The sequence below is a fragment of the Erpetoichthys calabaricus genome, chromosome 14 (genome assembly GCF_900747795.2).
Source record: "Erpetoichthys calabaricus chromosome 14, fErpCal1.3, whole genome shotgun sequence".
Taxonomy (NCBI): domain Eukaryota; kingdom Metazoa; phylum Chordata; class Cladistia; order Polypteriformes; family Polypteridae; genus Erpetoichthys; species Erpetoichthys calabaricus.
In genome coordinates, this window is record NC_041407.2 from 100,536,387 (window position 1) to 100,558,789 (window position 22,403).

Sequence of the window (22,403 nt, forward strand, 5' to 3'; positions counted from 1 at the left end):
ATTTAATGCTCTGATGCTGATCTTTCTGATCATAAATTAGGTCATTATGATAGCAATTGACAGGAAGAATTCAAAATTAATTGCAGAATTACAGTATTTGAGGGCTCCTCTAGAGTAGGGGTGTCCAACTCCAGTCCTGGTGGGCCGCAGTGGCTGCAGGTTGTCATTCTCACTCTTTTCCTAATCAGTGATCAGTTTTCACTGCTAATTAACTCCTTTTCCCTTCATTTTCATAGCCCTGTTTTTAAGGATTCAGGCCTCTGAATTGATTCGTTTCTTCATTAAATGGCAGCCAAACAGAAATGAGATGTGAGATGAGCCGACAGATGACCAGCTAAACTGGAACGTCAAATTCAAACCAATTTCTTAATGAGAAGCCAATTCTTGCTGCTAATTATTGAATATCAGGACTTGTTGCTGCTCTTGTTCTGCCACAGCAGGCTGTTGATTTTCTGTTTTTTCTAAGACCACCGTCAAGATGTTTTGGTGACCTGAGCAGACCAACATGACCGAGACCTTCACCTTTCTTTATTTTCAGGTGATCCAGTCATGAGGTGGCTTGTTTTGTGTCTCATTATTGTTTGGCTACTAATTAAGGAAGAAGAAACAACTAAGGGATCTGAGTCACGTCAATTAAAATGAAGGTAAAACAAGTTAAATCAGCAGATAAAAACAGCTCACTAATTCAGAAGATGGTTAGAATGAAAACCTGCAGCCACTGCGGCCCACCAGGACCGGAGTTGGACACCCCTGCTCTAGAATGATTCCTCCTCTTACACGATTTGGCTCAAAAATGAATCAGCACATCATCACAACAGGCTTAAGTTTCGAGTTTGGAATTTTTTCCGTCTCGCTGTTTTAGCTCTAAACTGTCCTCAAGAAACTGTGACCCACACCTGTCGTCGAGATGATGTTTTTTTTGGTATCACCAGATCTTAAAATGTTGAAATCCACGGAAAACTGGAAAATCTAAATTTTTGACGAATCTAAAACTTTAGACGATAGGTGGGGGAGGGTGCAGAGCAAAACAGTTTATCAAAGCTGGAGAATTAAACACACTGACTGCTAAATACGAATGAACTCGTAGTAAGCAACTGTAGAGCAGAGGAGATGGCGTGCGGACCTAATCCGGGTATTTCAAATCCTCAAAGGTACCGATAAAGCAGTTCCAACAGAATTCTTTCGGTGAATCACATACTCGAGGTCACCAGTGGAAATTATGGGGACATACATTTAAAACTGAAGCTGGGAAACATTTCCTTCTACAAAGAGTTGTGAGAATCTGCAACAAACTACCGAGACATGGAGCTGAAGACGACCTCATCCTGATACCTCTAAGAAGTACCACCTAGGTGGGATACTGGGACAGCTTAGCTATTAGCTAAACAAACAGGCTTAATGGGTTGAATGGCGTTTTTCTCATTTGTCAAATTTCTCTTCTTCTATAGACAGACAGCTACCTACAAGTTATCTTATAAATGGTCATCGGGGCTGTAGCACCAAATTGCCGCATATTTGTGGGTAATGCATGTAAAAAGAGGATAGTGGGCGTCTGAAAGTGCAATATTCTACGAGCCATGCTGATATATTGTTCTTCTCTCAATTAGTCTTTTTTTTCCTCAGCCATAATTTGGATAACGTCTACGGCAGGAGTGACAGATGCATTCAATGTGGAGGAGGAATAACATCAGGGATTGGCGCTGAGCCCTTTCTTATTTGCAATGGTGATGGACAGGTTGACAGATGAGATTAGACAGGAGTCCCCGTGGACTATGATGTGTGCTGATGACACTGTGATCTGTAGTGAGAATAGGAAGCAGGTCGAGGAGACCCTGGAGAGGTGGAGATGTGCTCTTGAGAGGAGAGAAATGAAGGTCAGTAGGACCACCACGACGGAATACATGTGTGTGAATGAGAGGGAGGTCAGTGGAGTGGTGAGGATGATGTTTGCTGATGACACTGTGATCTGTAGTGAAAGTAGGGAGCAGGTCAAGGAGACCCCCAGACAGGAGGAGATCTGCTCTAGAGAGGAGAGGAATGAAGGTCAGTAGGACCACCACAACAGAGTACATGTGTGTGAATGAGAGGGAGGTCAGTGGAATGGTGAGGATGCAGGGAGTGGAGTTGGCGAAGGTGGATGAGTTTAAATACTTGGGATCAACAATACAGAGTAATGGGAATTGTGGAAGAGAAGTGAAGAAGAGAGTGCAGGCAGGGTGGAGAAGAGCGTCAGGAGTGATTTGTGACAGACAGATATCAGCAAGAGTGAAAGGGAAGGTCTACAGGACAGTAGTGAGACCAGCTATGTTATATGGGTTGGAGACGGTGGCACTGACCAGAAAGCTGGAGACAGAGCTGGAGGTGGCAGAGTTAAAGATTTGCATTGGGTGTGAGGAGGATTGACATTAGAGGGTCAGCTCAGGTTGGACGGTTGGGAGACAAAGTCAGAGAGGCGAGATTGCGTTTGTTTGGACATGTGCAGAGGAGAGATGCTGGGTATATTGGGAGAAAGGTACTAAGGATAGAGCTGCCAGGTAAGGGGAACAGAGGAAGGCCTAAGAGAAGGTTTATGGATGTGGTGAGAGAGGACATGCAGGTGATGGGGGGTGACACAGCAAGATGACAAGGACAGGAAGATACAGAATAAGATGATCCGTTGTGGCAACCCCTAATGGGAGCAGCTGAAAGACGAAGAAGAATTTGGGTAACATTTACTTCACTAATTATGCAAGACCTAACTTGTTAGACGCAGCCAAGCGATCACGCAGCTGGAGTGCACAAAGCCATTATTGTGTAGCTGGTGTGCACAAAGAATTTACTGTTCCAGGAACCAACTGCAAGGCAAGTCAAATAGATTTTTTGGAAATACTTGAGTTTAGGTACTGCAAAAATGCATCTATTACTCATTTAATTTTAAGTAACAAGACCTTAGAGTATCTTGTTTTCATCTTTATAACCCTTATTAAATATCAGTAGACAGGTTATCCATCTCTGTGCAGTGCGACATATTGACCTGGTGGTAAAATGACTTGCTAATATGAAGGATTTACAGGTTTTATACTAAATGTGTCTTCAGTTAAGCCACCTCAGAGCACTCCAGTGTGACATTTTGTTAGTCGGTCACATTCCAGAGATGACTCAACACTTTACTGATGCTTTGTAAGTGTAATGAAGACCCACAGAAGGGTTTGTTATGGTCTTGGATAGATAATAGTAAATAAGTAATAGATGCTTTTTTGCAGTACGCAAACTACAGTGTTACTGATTTTATTGTTTTAAAGGAAAAGAAATTATTGTGACTTTTACTCAACAACAAAATGCATTTGATCAGCATATTAAAACGACACCCTGATTTTACATTAGTCACTTTATTTCCGATGCCAGTTTTCACTGTGGCAGTCATCATGCTCAATAATGGGTTTCAGTATAACAGCTACACAGGAGTTGGGTTGGAGTGAATACGGTGGTCCTCCACAACAGTCTAAAGACCCCTCGAGTAGCTGGATATCTTTTGGCTCGCTTTATATCTCTATTGTTTGGAAGCCAAAAAAAAAGCAAAAAAAAAAAAATGAATCAAGGCAATTATAATAAAAAAAAGGCAGAATCAGTCTATTAAATTAGCACCAGTAACTGGTTATTCAGAAATGAAAACCTGCAGTTACTGCGGCCCTTCAGGGTCCGAGTTCGACACACCTGCTTTAAAGCCTTTAGTTCAGTATGAACCACAGGCGTGAAAGAACTGGATAAAACAGAGGGTGCATTTGAGCCTTCGGGAAACACAAAATTCCTTAAACATAGCCAAAGTTTATTAAAAAAAAAAAAGGGGGGGGGGTTATCAACAATACTATGAGACATAAGGGAATGGACCATGAAGAAATAAAAAAAATTAATGTAGGAAATTAAGAGAAATTCAACCTTGGCTGCCCCCAGGGTCTGCATCATTGGCTCTTGGCTGGGGTGACTAGTGGACTTAGTCACCTTTAAGCACGAATAAACTCTTCTCTTTTACCACTTCTGGCCTCTGTTCCTCCCACCAGTTGAGCTCCTGTAACACACTTCTAACTTGACACTGGCAGCAGGGGCTTCAAAGTCCTGAGAATTGTTTGTTTGTTTGTTTCTGGGGTCATCAGCAGCAGCATCTGGAACTCCAAGAGCTCCCTTTAGTGACCCTCCCAAGTCCTTAAACAGGTCACCTATCCATTAAGGAGGGTGCCCTCCCCACTGCTGCCACCTCTCAGCCTAAGGTCTCCTGGTTCATTACCAAATGATCCCCCCTCTCCACCACTTTTCTTTCGTTATCTAATTCTCACTCTAGGACTCCATCCATAATTGGAAGACATAGTGGGGTCCTTTGTCAAAGGTGGTCCAAGTATAACAGACAAGCCCCCAATTGCTGCCCCTTATGACCTGAACCACCTTCACCGGGACACCGAATGCCGAACACTCACTTATGCCAGGTATGCTCTCCACGGGAATCTGCCGCACACCTTCCTTGAAGCACGTCAATCCCGGGTACACCTTTCGAATCTGACTTTGCTTCCTCTCGATAAGCTTTTTGATGATCTATAAAGAGAGACAACAAATTAAAAAATAAATAAATAAAAATCTGTGAATCCCTGTGCAGCATTTGTCCAGGTAGATTGAGGGGTCTGTTGGGAGGCATTGTGGAATAGCAGTTAAGGTAATGGACGTCACAAGGCTGACAGCTCAAGTCCAACCTCTGACTCACTGTGGAAAAACTGCAGTTGTCAGAAAAAAAAAAACATTCGACAGGATGATGCGGAACAAATAATTTTTTTAATGGCCGTGTGATGGGCGTCCATGACCACACTACCTGTCATCCCAGAAGGAAGCCTCTCATAAAGATGATGCACAAGAAAGCCTGCAAACAGTTTGCTGAAGACAAGCAGACTAAGGACATGGATTACTGGAACCATGTCCTGTGGTCTGATGAGACCAAGATAAACTTAGTTGGTTCAGATGGTGTCTCAAGTGTGTGTGGCGGCAACCAGGTGAGGAGTACAAAGACAAGTGCCTACTGTCAAGCATGGTGGTGGGAGGAGTGTCATGGTTTGGGGCTGCATGAGTGCTGCCGGCACTGGGGTTCTACAGTTCATTGAGGGAACCATGAATGCCAACATGTACTGTGATATCCCTTCTGAAACTGGGTGGCAGGGCAATATTCCAACATGATAAGCATGTCTCCAGACCTAAACCTTATTGAGCACCTGTTGGGCATCCTCAAACGGAAGGTGGAGGAGCTCCAGGTCTCTAACATCCACCAGCTCCGTGGTGTCGTAATGGAGGAGTGGAAGAGGAAGAGTTCCAGTGGCAACCTGTGAAGCTCTAGTGAACTCCATGCCCAAGAGAGTTAAGGCAGTGTTGGAAAATAATGGTGGCCACATAAAATATTGACCCTTTGGGCACGATCTGGAGATTTTTCACTTAGTGGTGTACTCACTTTTGTTGCCAGCGGTTTAGACATTAATGGCTGTGTGTTGAGTTATTTTGAGGGGACAGCAAATTTACACTGTTATACAAGCTGTACACAGACTACTTTACATTGTATCAAAGTGTCATATTGTCAGTGTTGTCCCATGAAAATATATAATAAAATATTTACAAAAATGTGAGAGGTGTACACACTTTAGTGAGATATTGCAAAGCCTTTTTAAAACGAGGTTAAAACAATGGCTGGAACAGTCTTGTCTTAAAACTCCAGTGCTTTCTTCTTTCTACGGCGGCTCCCTTGCAACAGGGGAGTTGCCCTACCAGCAAATGCAGCTCCCTTCTATTCTGGTCTGGTAGCGTTCCGATCCCTGGCTACGTAAGGCTCCAGCTGGACCGAGACTTGAGTTCCCTCCCCAGTGGCCAGGGCGCTCACGCTGGGGCCCAAAGCCTCCTCGACTGCTGCTCCCTTCAATGGCAAGTCACCTCCTCTGCCGGTCACTCCAGCTCCTCAAAACTGCTCAGCTGGAGCGACCACTTCAATCTGACCCCGCCCACTGAGAGTTGGCCAAACACTCCTTCCAGGACTCTCCTACCAGCTGCATTCAACCTTCAACAAGCCTGCTCTCGCTCGCTCACACACCGGCTTTCTCCTTCCTGCTGCCTTCTTCTCCCTTAACTTCCATTCCCGTTCTTTCCTATTTTCTCACCCCTTATCCGTCTTGCGCTTCTACTATATATTACGAGGACGTGGATCAGGTGTGGCACACTACCATGCCACATCTGTTAGCTCGTTTCACATCTCATTTCTGTTTAGCTGTCATTTAATGAAGAAATGAATCAAGTCAGAGCACTGAATCCTTAAAAACAGGGCTATTAAAACAAAGGGCAAGTGAGTGAATTAGCAGTGAAAACCGGTCACTGATTAGGAAAAGGGTTAGAATGAAAACCTGCAGCCACTGCGGCCCTCCAGGATCAGAGTTGGACACCCCTGCTCTAAACAAAATGGGATAATTAACAGGCATTCAAGTTTCAGAGTGATGAACATTCAATAGACCCAATGATGGGACTCCACACTCCTTTACCAGGTTTGCATTTCACAGGCCCCCAAGTGCCAAGGCCGTCTTAACAGCATTATAAGGCAAGGCAAAGCAGTACACTGGGGTCCTTACCTACACGACCACTCAGCAAGTCACAACATACATAGTTTAGCAATGGGGGGCCTCGGGCAACTGCCCAGTGTGCCCATGCGTTAAGACGGCCCTGCCATGTGCTCTGCTGGTGAGCCACCTTACCTCCTTCTGCTTCTTGATGATGTGCGATAGCTCAGTGTAGGGTATCCTGGGGTTCAGCTCACATTCCATGAGTGTGGCCCCTTCGTAATCCTTAATATAACCCAAGTAGCGACTTTTGGGGACTTTGATGTCTTTAGAAAAGCCCTGTGAACAGAAGCACAGCTGTTGTTGTTCATTTACTTCACTTCAGACCACTTATAATTTTTCTTTTTTTTTTTTTTACTGATGACCACCTTTTAAAGAGAAACCAGCACAAACCACAATAGCTTTCTACTTATCAATTCTTTAAAAGACTTTGCCCGTTTTACCTCATGGTTGACACCTTAAAGAAGTACAAGTGAAAACTGCAGAATGAACAGAATCAGGACACTGGTTGTGAGAAACACAGAATGACACCAGATGCACTGCTACCATCCTGGTTGAATTAAAAGCCCCAAAACACCAAATAGGAAGAAGGAGGGGTGCACTTTGTGTACAACTGAGAAGGAGAAGCTGTAAACCACCATTGCCTACAATCAATGTGGGCCACGCAGAGTCTTGGCAGAAAAAAAACTGGATACCGTAAAGCTCCGAGACCTGGTTTAAGAACGCCAACTCGGATGCAAAAATTGAAATAGACGTATTTGTATGTGAAGAGCAAGACAGGAGCTCAGCTTCTGGTAAGCAGAGTCTGCCTATACATTAATAAAAGGTGGTGCAAAAGAGCATCTGCACTCTGAGTACTGAGCTACCACGTGTAGGACTCTGTCCATACAATCTACCCTGTGAGTTTAATCAAACTTTTGTTACAGCAGTTTACGTACCGCAGCATGCTAATGTGGGAGCTGCAGCTGAAATGATTTTGAAACTGTCCACAAGCTGAAAACTAAAAATCACAGGGCACCTTCAAGCTCATGATGGGTAATTTCAATCTATAAAAGCTGGAATCGATAATGCCATATTATTATCAATATGTGAATGGTGATACTAGACAAATGTTGTGGCTACCTGCATATCCCATCAAAGAAGAGCCCTGGGTGCGACTGACCACGGTGTTGTTCACTTACTACCTACACACAAGCAGAAACTGAAACAAGAAAACAGCAGCCATACAGAAAACACAGAACTGGTGCAGGAAGTGAGTAGCGGAATGGCACAAGTGCTTCTCCTACATTGTCTGAGATGTGCTAAAAATCTTAAAGACACTTATACTGTTGGTGCATATATAAAGTTCTGTGATTCAATATTGCAGGGATGGAGATCAGTATAACTAAAGTAGAGAAATCTCGGCAGCAGACCATAACCAATATGGCGCTATAGCTAGGTGGTACATTAGATTGGCTTCTGAATTTCTGCTTAAAGCACCTCTCTCCAGTTTTTCCTCCATTTGTTGCACTTGAGCAGTCAACCAAACCTAACTCATGTATACATGAAGCAGAGTGATGTCAGCAACAGTGAAGCGCGATTGTGAACTGGACAGTCTCGCTTATGTTTTCTGAACTTGTTTTGGTACATTTGGTGAACTTTTTCCTTTGTTAATTTCAGAAATTATCATTTACAGTAATCCCTCACCTATCGCGGGGGTTACGTTCCAGAGCCCCCCGCGATAGATGAAAATACGCGAAGTAGCAACCTATACAGTAATCCCTCCTCCATCGCGGGGGTTGCGTTCCAGAGCCACCCGCGAAATAAGAAAATCCGCGAAGTAGAAACCATATGTTTATAAGGTTATTTTTATATTGTCATGCTTGGGTCACAGATTTGCACAATAACACAGGAGGTTGTAGAGAGACAGGAACGTTATTCAAACACTGCAAACAAACATTTGTCTCTTTTTCAAAAGTTTAAACTGTGCTCCATGACAAGACAGAGATGACAGTTCAGTCTCACAATTAAAAGAATGCAAACATATCTTCCTCTTCAAAGGAGCAAACAATTCAATAGGGCTGTTTGGCTTGTAAGTATGCGAAGCACCGCGGCACAAAGCTGTTGAAGGAGGCAGCTCACACCCCCTCCGTCAGGAGCAGGGAGAGAGAGAGAGAGAGAGAGTTAGAGAGAGATAGAGAGAGACAGATAAAAAAATCAATACGTGCCCTTTGAGCTTTTGAGTATGCGAAGCACCGTGCAGCATACTTAAAAGCTGCACACAGAAGGTAGCAACGTGAAGATAATCTTTCAGCATTTTTAGACGAGCGTCCGTATCGTCTAGGTGTGCGAACAGCCCCCCTGCTCACACCCCCTACGTCAGGAGCACAGATAGTCAGCGCAAGACAGAGAGAAAGAAAAGTAAGTTGGGTAGCTTCTCAGCCATCTGCCAATAGCGTCCCTTGTATGAAATCAACTGGGCAAACCAACTGAGGAAGCATGTACCAGAAATTAAAAGACCCATTGTCCACAGAAACCCGCGAAGCAGCGAAAAATCCGCGATATATATTTAAATATGCTTACATATAAAATCCGCGATGGAGTGAAGCCGCGAAAGGCGAAGCGCGATATAGCGAGGGATTACTGTATTTATTTTATTATTTATACATATTTTAAGGCTTTATAAACCCTTCCCACACTCTTATAAACCTTTCTCACTCCCTTGTTAACTTTTCCCACACTCTTATAAACACTTCCTATGCTCTTAAACACTTTCTACATTCTTAAACACCGCAGACCAACACTGCACACTGCACGCAGCGATCAGACGTCGATGTGTCTGCACTCGCTTTGTGAAGGGGGGCAGCTGAACTGACTTTGTGCTGCTTCTGCCAAAATGCCTGCTTGTCGCTCTGCGCGTTCGGAAGGAGGAGGAGTGGGTGTGTGAGGGCTGAACCCCCCACCCCGGTGGCGCAGTTCGCATTGTCAAGGGGGTGGGGAGCTGAATGAATGCTAAGGAGAAGTGGACTTTGTGCTGGCTTTGTGCTGCTTGTCGCTCTGCCTGTCAATAATTTCCTGTCTCACTGTCTTGTCTTGGTGAAGTTAAAATGTTTTATAATAGTGAGATGTTACTCATATCCTTAGCCCGACATCCACATATCATATGTGTTAACAAAGTGTGTTTTATAAGTTTACATGTGTTTAAAGCATGTGGGATGGGTATTTTAAGGCTTAAACTATAAAAATGTTTATTTATATGGTCTTTCTATATCGCAGATTTTCTCCTGTTGCTGATGGGTCTGGAACATAACTTCCGCGATAGGCGGGCAATCACTTGTATTTAAAAACCCGCGAAGTCGTTAATCCGTGAAAAGTGAACCGCGAAGTAGCGAGGGATTACTGTAGTTTTGTTATTTTTAAATAGACTTATTTGGGCATTTTTTTAAAAATTTTGTATCTTTTATTTTATTTCTGTGTTGAATTCTTTTCAATATTCAATAAATAATAAATAGGTTCATTTGTACTTTGAGCCAGGGGTTTGCCGGTTGCCCCTCTCTTTCTTAGCAATTTTTAAGCCTCAGGCCTTTGTGGGAGGGTAGGCCTCAGGTCGTCTTGGTAGTACAGTGGAACCTCGGTTCACGAACGCCTCGATACACGTACAACTCGGTTTACGACCAAAAAGTTTGGCAAACTTTTGCCTCGGTTCACGACCACACACTCGGTATACGAACAAGCCAGTTTCCGCGCTGATGATTTCCGCACGTGTTGCATTGTTCTCGGTCAGATGTGAACTGCTGCAATGTAAGAGAGAGAGAGAGAGCAGGCAGGCTCGTGTGCTGATGAGAGAGAGCGCGTACAGCTGAGAGCGAGCCTGTACATGCAGCTGAGCAGGGAGCCTGGGTGTTTGTCAGTGTTATTCAATGTTTTTACATTAGTTTACTATTACACTGTGCATTCTATGGTGTAATTAACTATATCCATCCATCCATCCATTTTCCAACCCGCTGAATCCAAACACAGGGTCACGGGGGGTCTGCTGGAGCCAATCCCAGCCAACACAGGGCACAAGGCAGGAACCAATCCTGGGCAGGGTGCCAACCCACCACAGGACACACACAAACACACCCACACACCAAGCACACACTAGGGCCAATTTAGAATCGCCAATCCACCTAACCTGCATGTCTTTGGACTGTGGGAGGAAACCGGAGCGCCCGGAGGAAACCCACGCAGACACGGGGAGAACATGCAAACTCCACGCAGGGAGGACCTGGGAATCGAACCCAGGTCCCCAGATCTCCCAACTGCGAGGCAGCAGCGCTACCCACTGCGCCACCGTGCCGCCCTAATTAACTATATTTGTGCTTAAAAATATTTTAAAAAATATATTTACATACAGTTCGTAAGGTCTGGAACGGATTAATTGTATTTACATACAACCCTATGGGGGAAATTGCTTCGGTTCACGACCAATTCGGTTTACGACCAGAGGTTTGGAACGAATTATGGTCGTGAACCGAGGTTCCACTGTATTCAGGAGTTTTGTTGTTTTTAGGCCTGTATGACAACAGTGACTGGTACTTTACTCTGGGGACAGCTCCTATCCATGGGATCATGAACACGGTGTTTGTGATTGGCATCTGGTATTTTTGAAGGGAATTCCTCGATGGAGGGTAGCAATCCATCCATGTTTTTTTCTGACACAAATAATTCAATTCTGTATAACAGCTGTCCTCAAACAGTTGTACTTTTTTAATGTCTTAACACGACACCATTTTGATCGTTACTGTGGGCTGTAATTTTTTCCAGTGTCATGTCACCAGTTACCACAGCATTCTTTCCCATAACCTCCTGGGAGTTCACATTGTGCGATTTAACTAGCGGGCAGGTATAAAGGTCAGCACGTGCATTCCCAATTCGTCTGCAATTCGGAGAAAAATATCATTTGTTGCAAGACTTTTGCCATTTAAACTCCTTCTGGTTAACAAACTTTTTTTGGAATTAGGATCCTTGATTTTGATTAGCATTCTAATTTTTGATGGCCAATCATTTTGCTTTTTGGTTTCTGGGACGGAATGGCTTCTTGACTGTGTTTCATTTCCTGTTCTCATTCATTAAAAATAAGAGATTATTCATAAAGCCTTTGCCGTCAGTCATGTTGGCAAGCAACAGGTCTTTAGAACATTAGAACAACTTCGGCAAGAACAGGCTATACAGCTCACAACAAAGCTTGCCATCCAATTCTATCCAAAGGATTTTCAAGTCGAGATACTTGGCAATTAATTCCGCATTTCTATGGTTCTTTGCATTAAGGAAAACTTTGTAACGTTAATCCATAATTCGTCCTTAACAAGTTTCCAGCTGTGTACCCAGGGTTCTCTGGGACTTTATTTTAAAGTAATGGGATCCACTGTACTAGCTCCCTTCACAATTTTAAAACTTTCAATCAATTGCAGTATCCCCAGCTCTGACCCCCGAGGGACGCCAAAGAATGGAGATAGAGGGGATCTCCTCCTGATCCTAAACATAAAAGCTTCATCTGTGAAGAATGGTGGAGCTTACGTCATGGCTCAGGCTTGCATGGCTGTGTTTGGAACAGGCTCAGTCATTTTTACTGATGAAGTAACTCATGACGGTAGTACTGTAGCAGAATGAACTCGGAAGTCTACAGAAACATCTTGCCTGCCAATTTACGGAGAAATGCATCCAAAGTAACCAGGAGTGACTTTATTATGTAGAAAGACAACGATCCAAAACACACTGCCACCTCAGCAAAGGACATCATCAGGGGGATCAGTGGAAGCTTTCGGACTGACCAAGTCACTCACCAGAGCTTAACCCAGCTGAACATGCATTTCACCCCTTGAAGAGAAGACTGACGAAGGAAGGAAATCCCGCAAAACAGACAACAACTAAAAGAGGCTGTGGTAAAAGCCGGGAAAGCCGCAACCAATGAAGAAATAAGAAATCTGGTGGAGTCTGTGGGTCGTACTCTTGATGCGCTTACTGCGAGCAAAGGATATTCAACCAAAAATTAAGTATTTTTGACTTTAATTTAGTTGAAAACATTCTGTTCCAATACTTTTTTCCCTGTTCTATGTTGTTTAACATATCTAGATGTAAATACCAGGGAATAAAAGCTGGAACTCCGATCTTTCTTCTCGTATTCATTTTTTGATCTCACACACACGTCTTCAGTGCACAGCAAAAACAAATGAATTGGCCTTGCTGTTCCAGTGCTATTAGAGAGGGACTGTAACAGAAATAAAACTTTGCCTACCTTTTCTACCCCATGCACCAAAATATCCTACAGAACAAATTTTAAGTGTAGGGTTTGGTATCCGGAAAAAAAAATTGGCAGTTGTTCAAGGGTCTGAATTCTTTGGCAAGGCACAGTATATGGTGACAGCTTTTTGCTGTTGTCCAGGTCATTGTTAGAAGTCAGAGAACTTAGTTTCTTTAAATGGTGTGGTCGTATTTATCTTCTTCTTTCAGATGTTCCCATTAGGGGTCGCTACAGCGGATCATCTTCTGTCCTCTGCATCTTGTTCTGTCACCCCCATCACCTGCATGTCCTCTCTCACCACATCCATAAACCTTCTCTTAGGCCTTCCTCTGTTCCTCTTACCTGGCAGCTCTATCCTTAGTACCCTTCTCCCAATATACTCAGCATCTCTCCTCTTCACATGTCCAAACCAATGCAATCTCGCCTCTCTGACTTTGTCTCCCAACTTGACCCTCTAATGTCCTCATTTCTAATCCTGTCCATCCTCGTCACACCCAATGCCAATCTTAACATCTTTAACTCTGCCACCTCCAGCTCTGTCTCCTACTTTCTGGTCAGTGCCACCGTCTCCAGCCCATATAACATAGCTAGTCTCACTACCGTCTTGTAGACCTTCCCTTTCACTCTTGCGGATATATGTCTGTCACAAATCACTCCTGACACTCTTCTCCACCCATTCCACCCTGCCTACACTCTCTTTTTCACTTCTCTTCCACACTCCCCATTACTCTGTACTGTTGATCCCAAGTATTTAAACTCATCCACCTTCGCCAGCTCTACTCCCTGCATCCTCACCATTCCATGGACCTCCCTCTCATTCACACACATGTATTCTGTCGTGGTGGTCCTACTGACCTTTATTCCTCTGCTTTCTAGAGCAGATCTCCACCTCTCCAGGGTCTCCTCAACCTGCTCCCTACTATTGCTACAGATCACAATGTCATCCACAAACATCACAGTCCACGGGGACTCCTGTCTAATCTTGTCTGTCAACCTGTTCATCACCATTGCAAATAAAGGGCTCAGGGCCGATCCCTGTCACACTTCCCTCATACATATCCTGTACAACTCTTACGTACTTCTCTGCCACTCCCGACTTCCTCATACAATACCACAACTCCCACAACAATGTATGATTTATTATTTTTTTAACTTTGTTCAGGCCTGGGTAGTCAGATTATGGTTCCCCTGAAACCATACATTGAATGAAATGGATTTGGAAAATACATAGGCGTAATCCCCTATTGCATAAAAATGGGCATGACCCATTGGGTACGTACCTGCTTCTTGAAGTACCCAATGGCATACTCATCTGCATAGGTAAGAAAGTACAGAATGTTGTGCTTGATGTGGTACTCCTTCAAATGGTTCATGAGATGTGTGCCATAGCCCTGCAACCAAAAGTAAAGGCACATCATGAACACCCCACTTGGAGCACCGCATCCCACCGGCACTCTCGACACTGCATCCAAAATGACTCACCTTGACCTGTTCGTTTGAAGTTACTGCACAGAAGACTATCTCGGTAAAGCCCTGTGAAGGAAACATCCGGAAGCATATCCCGCCAATCACCCGGCCATCTTTAATCAGAGCCAATGTCTTGTGCTTCCTGCAAAGAGCATCCAAAGTTATTCTGAGAAAGTAGCCACACAGTGGCAACATCTGGAGCAGGAGTTCTGTGATGGTCCTAATCCTGCTTATGTTGTACTCACGGGTCAAAAACCAGCCTGGTGATGTACTCCTTGGGCATTCTGGGAAGTTGGTGCGAGAAGACGTTCTGCAGGCCGACAAGCCACATCAAGATCTTTTTGTTCGACTTCTGAGACAGAGAGTTCCCAATGACATGAAATTCAATGATGCCTCTTCGTTCTTCTAGTCTGGCAGTTTCATCCCGTGCAGCATTTGCAGATAGCAAGCTTGTCTGAAAAAATAACAAATCCAAGACATTAGAGCACAGGTGTCGAACTCCAAGCCTGGAGGGCCGCAGTGGCTGCAGGTTTTCATTCTAACCATCTTATTCATTATTGACCAGTGTTTACTGCTAATTAAACTTCTTTTGCTTTAGTTTAAATTAACTTGACTCAGGCCCCTTAGTTGTCTCTTTTTATAAGTAGCAGCCAAACAACAATGAGAAACAAAACGAGCCGCCACATGACCAGCTCACCTGTGCCCATCACACAATATCTGAGAATAAAGAAAAGTGAAGGTCTCAGTAAGGCTGATCTCTCAGGTCACCAAAACATTTTGATGAACAGAAAATCAACAGTTTTGAAAATGTCTGCTGTGGCAGAATGAGAGCAGCAACATGCCATGGAATTAAATAATGGGCTTAATTAACAGCTAGAATAAGCTTCTCATTAATGGATTGGTTGAAGTGAAATTGGTTGGAGTTTGAAATCCCAGTTTAGCTGCTCATCTGTTGACTTGTTTCACATCTCATTTCTGTTTGGCTGCCATTTCATGAAGAAATGAATCAATTCAGAGGACTGAATCCTTAAAAACAGGGCTATTAAAATGAAGGGAAAAGGAGTTAATTAGCAGTGAAAATTGATCACTAAAGAAGAAGATGGTTAGAATGAAAACCTGCAGCCACTGCGGCCCCCCAGGCCTGGAGTTTGACACCCCTGCACACTGCGCTACACTGGGGAAGATCAAGTGGCCAGCTGGGTCTTAATCAATAGCACTTCTGACTTTATCGGCAACCATGGAATGTGGATACATATACAGGAATTCTCCGTAAACGTTTGGGGGGATCATTGCATTCACCAGCACCTAACTATCCTTAGAGCTCTGCGGTACGCTGCGAGCTGTGCACACTGGAACAACTCTCCCCTGAGCTAGCATGGAGTGTTCTTCACCAGCGAAATCACAGTATCAGTTATGTACTTTGTTTTAAAAGCATTTTGTAGCTTTCTCTTTTGTTACAATTAATCTACTATCCACTTTAATGGATGATAAACGTACGCATGTGGTGTTGGAATTATCACAAAAAATTTAAATTATTAAAACCTTTGTGAAGCGGTGAAAGTACTTCAAGTACGGCGGAGTGGTGGCTCTGAGGCTAGGGATCTGCACTGGAAATCGGAAGGTTGCCGGTTCGAATCCCGTAAATGCCAGTAGGGACTCTGCTCTGTTGGGCCCTTGAGCAAGGCCCTTAACCTGCAATTGCTGAGCGCTTTGAGTAGTGAGAAAAGCGCTATATAAATACAAATTATTATTATTATTGCTTCAATCTACAGAGTAGGAAGAACAACAGTGAACGACATAAAGCACGATGCCGACAAAATTGAAAAACGTGTTGAAAATGGAAACCACGGACAGTAATGCTATTCTGTATTAATGTTCATGTTCTTCTGCATTTTAATTTTCTTTTTAAATTCTGTTATACCAGTAACGGCATACTGCACGATAGCCTGCAGTGAATAGGCTTGACTTGAACATTCCTAGTTTTTTTCCTGCTCTTTCTCCATACGTTTACCATTCGTTTGCTCAGAGGTTGATGCGCTTGCTGCTTCCTGAGCAGCTCCTCTTCTCTCCACCCTAGAGGTCTGCTTCTTCTCTTCTTTCGTCGGCATCTTTTCATGTTAAAACTGATTAAGTCAGTGTTTGTGTTGCAATTACTTAGTACATTTTCCTTAATTTTTCCCTTAAGCTGGCACTTAAATCATTCTTGAGGCAGATTGAAGACTTAAGATATGAAGAGAGAGGGGAAGTGACGGCGAAGGTACTAGGGAATGAGAACGGTGCCCCTACGCATGCGCCACACAGCCGAGAGTTGATTCTAAAATAAAATAAAATAAAAATAAAGAGGAATAACCTTGGAGGTCAATCATCACCCTGAAAGCGGATAGTAGAGGTCACGTAGTATAAGTGTACCAAATTTCAGGTCAATAGGTCAAACGGTTTGCAAGCTACAGGTGATTTAAAATCCTGGAGAGACAAACGAACAGCCGCGGTAGCGTATTATAGAAGAAGATTATTTTTGAGGGCGGCACGGTGGCGCAGTGGGTAGCACTGCTGCCTCGCAGTTGGGAGACCTGAGGACCTGGGTTCGCTTCCCGGGTCCTCCCTGCGTGGAGTTTGCATGTTCTCCCCGTGTCTGCATGGGTTTCCTCCGGGCGCTTTGGTTTCCTCCCACAGTCCAAAGACATGCTGGTTAGGTGGATTGGCGATTCTAAATTGGCCCTAGTGTGTGGGTTGGCACCCTGTCCGGGATTGGTTCCTGCCTTGTGCCCTGTGTTGGCTGGGATTGGCTGCAGCAGACCCCCGTGACCCTGTGTTCGGATTCAGCAGGTTGGATAATGGATGGATGGATTATTTTTGATTGCAGACAGCTTGTGATGCACTGTTGGGAAGCAGAAAGGGTGGAATGAATGCTGCAAGTGCTGGGACTGAGGGAGGGGCTTCTGCTCTGTAAGGGGAGGACACACCTCTTAGGAGATGATTGACAGGAGAAGTGAGGAGGAAAAGGAATGTGCGGCGGAAGTAAAGTTCGAGTAGGGAGTCAGGAGATGATAAGCAGGAGTGTTTGTGGTATAGAGAAAGACAGAACATGAGTGGCAGGAGATAAACTGATTGGTAAGGAAAGCTTTCTTTTATTGTTTTGGAGGGGAGCTCCGTAACCCAGATAAAGGAGTATAGGAATGCGACTCCAAGTAAAACATGGAAAACTCCAGTACCTCCGAGTTGTGTTTGTTTATTACACTGGTTTTTACAATATTATATGAATTCATTTTGTTAATACTATATTTTGTAAATAAATATGACTATTTCCTAAACTAAGCTACTGTATATCATTTTTAAAGTAGCTATTCTGTTATCTGTCGTTTCTCTTATCCTTCACAGCTTTGGTCCTGACCCCTGATGGATAATTGAAGGTTTTACTGTAGTAGGAGTAAGTCTAGGGTAAAAATGTACTTAACGGTATAAATAAAAATTCATGACCGTTTTGGCAGATAGCAGCAGAATTGTTGTGCACACGAGTGTCTTTCAATCTTTAAAATGATGCTTAATGCTCTGCTACTCACACAGACTCAATAGTAGGTACGAAGGCCTTGGTTTTTGACCCGACATTCACTGTGAACTGTAGCAGCTTCTACACACGGGTACATGTGTGCCTTTCTGAGTGATGCCCGGTCAATTCAGTTTGCCACAGGTGGGCTCCAATCAAGATCTAGACACATCAAGTAGAACTGGAGTAAACAGGATGTACCTGAGTGTAACAATGAGTCTGAATACAGCGGTACCTTCAGATACGAGTTTAATTCGTTCCGTGACCGAGCTCGTAAGTCAAAATGCTCCTATCTCAAATCAATTTTCCCCATTGAAATTAATTGAAATGAGATTAATTCATGCCAGCCCCCAAAAAACCACCCCAATTTTTTGTTAAATGTTTTCAACATAAGAAAAATGTATTTTTAATGAACAAATATTGTATACAAACAAAATAAAACCTAATACATAAAACAGATTCTCAAGAAATAAACAGATGTTGGCAAACCCGATTAGTGTATTGTAATGTTTTTTTTCTTTCACTTTTGCTTAACTTAATTTTCTTCTCTTTTTTGCCACGTTTTCCTCACTTTCATTCTCAAGGCGTTTCAATAGAAACCTGTCCAAGGAGCTTTGTTTAGTCCTCCCCTTTAGAATGTTTCTGAAATGAGTTAGGCGAGAGTCATTAAATAGCGCCGCTGCACGATCAGTTGTAACTTTTTCAGGGTGTTTCTTTTCTTTAAAAGTTCAAAACTTTTTCCCACATTGCAAACACTTCCTTTATCTCACTTTAAGAGACAACCTCCTCTGCGATACCGATCTCCTGCAGAACCTCCATATGTTGCCGCGTCTGTAGTTCTGTCAACTCCTCCGTCATCAGTTCCTCGGAATGTGCGGCGACAAGCTCTTTGATGGCTCGTATTTAGAATTTTGGCTCGTAACTCAAGACAAATAAAATCGACCTGGTGACGGCACGTATCTTAAAAAACTTGTACGTTGGGGCACTCATATCTCAAGGTACCACTGTACTTCTACGAATGTAAGCTATCACTTTTTAATTTGAAAAAATTTGAAAACGAATCTGAATTCATGCCTTCACTTTGTCATTATGGGATATCGGGGGCAGCTTGATGGGCAAAAATGGCAAACGTATCTATTTTAAATGAAATCTACAAACCAATAAAGTGTGCAGAAATTGACGGGGTCTGGAAGCTTTCTGTATTTACCTCACGGGTGTGAACAGATGAAAATGAAGTGGCTTCTTTTTCCCTTCACGCCAATGCCCAGCAAACAAAGGGATAACACGCGGCTTTGTCCTTTCCTAAGTTTCACATTGCTGACTTTAAACATGCACACCAGCTTAAAGAAATTACTCCATCCAGAAATGGTTCTTTTTTATGTTACTAACAGAATGTAGTTCATAGAGGTAACTGGGGAAAATTATTTTTTTTTAATGGAGAATGAAGATAAAAAAAAAACGATATACAATGGTAAACAGTATCAAAAACGTCCATGGGAAAAAAAGTAATCTCACATCACTCGTGTTATATATCCCACATGTCAGTTGTCCAGCTGCTGGATCACAACATGCAAAACATGCATTTTGTTTTTGCTAAATACAGTTAAAATCAGCACACATCATAACTAGGAAACACAAGTGGGACTGAGTTTTTGAACTGAAGATCTGCCTCTCTCCCTCATTCACTGGTCAAGCGTCCTGCCTTCCACAGCACAGGGGCCACCAGGCTTGAGCACAGAATATAGGACTCCAGAAATGGATTCAGGTTAGCAGTATAAAGCCATCCTACTTCTAGCATTTAAGCTTGGAGTAGGGAGACCAGCTGTTATCAAGGGTTTCAAATGGTGGGTGGAAGATACTCGGACTGCACAGGGTGACTGCAATAATATTTTAATATTCAAATCTGAAGAAGTCATCTGGTATGTTTCAGTCTGAGTTTATTTTTGAAAGTTTTCATATTTTTATGTACAAAGTCAAAACTGGTGGCACCCAAGGACTCTCTCTCCGAAGACACACAGTACCAAAAGTATCCAGTCTTCGTCTCAGGTCACTGGATAGTGTCCATGTCTCACAAACAGGAAGCACCAGGACTCTAAAGACTTGGACCTTCATCCTTTTGCAGATATCAGGAGTGCCACAGACCCCTTTGCAGTGACCTCATGACCCCACCCATGCTCTCCCAATTCCGTCTACTGACTTAATAGGAAGAGTCACCAGAGACATGAATGTCACTGCTGAGGTAAGTAAACCTCTCAATGAGGATCAACACTCTCTCCACAGACAGACACACTGCTGATGGCCGTGCTTAAGAGGTCATTAAAGGCCTGGATGTTGGTTTTTATCAGGACCCTCAGACCCCTCACTCAGTCTCTCGAGAGCCCCGATCAGAGCCTCCATTGACTCCGTGAAGTGGACAGCATCGTTAGCAAAGTCAAGATCAGTGAATCTCTCTTCACCAACAGATGCCCCACAGCTGCTGGACCCCATGGCCCTGCCCAACACCCCATCCAGTACTACAGATTTGTAAAAAGTTTCACTGCATTGATGCTGACCACCAAGAACGGGGTGGGAGAAGAACAAACTGAATTAAATACGGAGTGAAACGACAGCTTCAGCACTGCAGCGCTTGCTTTTTCATATTTTCTACTCTCACAACAGGCAGCAATTTCACAAACCTCTGGACCCAACATTGCAGCAGGGTCAGTAATGGTCATTAAGACTTCGTCCACCAACTCCATTGGGATATCTCCGAGTACACGAATTCTTTTGGCATCCTCCAGGGTCAAAGATTCCTGCAATTTTCTTTTTTCACCTTAAAAATAAAAATAAAGAAAAAAAAAACTGAAATGGCAATAAATGGCAATAAACAAAGAATACGACGAGACCCAAAGGTAATGCTGGCCGTGCTTTCTCTTCTTCCTACTACCACTGCTATCAAGGAAGAGACACAGGTCATCACGCTTGGTTATTTTTGGGGCTTTTGTTCAACTGGTAAATTTAATCTCAATTAATTGCACAATTAAAATTTGTAATCAAAATTAATTGTATATTAATTGAAAACTTGATGAATCTCAATTTTATCAAACTGAATGAAAAAGGTTTTGACAGCTGGATGGACATACAGCAGGGAATGTAAGTATTGAAGGCGTCAACGTTTTTTCTCAGTACCTCTAATGGGGCTGCTGACATGAATTTTCTGCAGATGTTGGTAACAACCCAAGAAATCCACACATTCAAAGAAATCAAAACCAATAAGTCCATAAATTATGTGTAATAAAGTGGAATGACACAGGGAATAAGTATTGAATACGCTTGCTGAAATGTATTAAATACTTAGTAGTACTAGGGAGTTGTACCGTGTTAGCCATTATGAATGGAGTAAGAAGTCAAGCAACATGACCCCTTTGATTGGCGAACTGAAAAGATTACAATATGCAGGCTTTCGAGGCAACCCCACATTCACAAAAGGTACAAATATAACAGAACAAGTGTGCTTCTATTCAAGAATATAACTGCAGAAAATGAACCCGCATTAGGGTGCGACATTGACACGCATTTGCTACGACCACTTCGGTGGCACAACAGTATCAACTGCTGACTGGTAATCAAAACTTCATGGGTTCGAACCCCAGACGAGTCCGTTTTGAGAAGTGAGCTGCTCTTATTCTTACTATTTTAGAATAAATACATACATTTGAGTGGCGCAGTGGGTAGCTCTGCTGCCTCGCAGTTAGGAGACCCTGGTTCGCTTCCTGGGTCATCCCTGCGTGGAGTTTGCATGTTCTCCCTGTGTCTGCGTGGGTTTCCTCCCACAGTCCAAAGACATGCAGGTTAGGTGGATTGGCGATTCTAAATTGGCCCTAGTGTGTGCGGGTGTGTTTGTGTGTGTCCTGCAGTGGGTTGGCACCCTGCCTGGGATTGGTTCCTGCCTTGTGCCCTGTGTTGGCTGGGATTGGCTCCAGCAGACCCCCGTGACCCTGTGTTCGGATTCAGCGGGTTGGAAAATGGATGGACATACATTTGATTTCAGTCTGTAACAGCCAGTGTAAATGTATGATACTTGTAAAGGTTAGCTTTGGTTTTTTTTTTTTAAATTTAGTTTTATTCTCTCAGTCGCGTTCACATTCCCCCCCCACCAATCTGACACTACTGTTTTCACATAAAGACGCACTCTAACAGAGGTGAACTCCGATGATGATGGCGGTTCTACATCAGAGCAAGAATGCACGTAGCAGTTTGCCATCACTGTGCTTTGCATATGTACACGGGAAGCTCTGCAGTCTACTTGAGACTTTACGCTGTAGGAAGTAAGTAAATAAATAAAGGTAAATAAGTAAATAACATTCGATCTGGCACTTACATACAAAGTACAGCGACGGCAGTTTCCACCTTCAGCTATAGACTCTCCACTCGAGTTTTTAGATCTGGACGGTGCATGTGCCCAAAACATTAACATTTATATGTTACTTACGTCTCGCCTGAATAAGGGGCCTGAGTTGCCCCGAAAGCTTGCATATCG

The 22,403-nt window shown here is 43.4% G+C and overlaps 1 protein-coding gene across 1 annotated transcript in view; it reads right to left on the minus strand.

Annotated features, from left to right (window-relative positions):
• kat2a (K(lysine) acetyltransferase 2A) overlaps positions 1-22,403 on the minus strand; it is a 63,259-nt gene that overhangs the window by 18,246 nt on the left and 22,610 nt on the right. Inside the window, 6 exon segments of the mRNA XM_051918836.1 lie at positions 4,449-4,563; positions 6,744-6,887; positions 14,154-14,264; positions 14,356-14,482; positions 14,586-14,794; positions 20,560-20,696. Of these exon segments, the coding sequence (XP_051774796.1) occupies positions 4,449-4,563; positions 6,744-6,887; positions 14,154-14,264; positions 14,356-14,482; positions 14,586-14,794; positions 20,560-20,696 (843 nt within the window).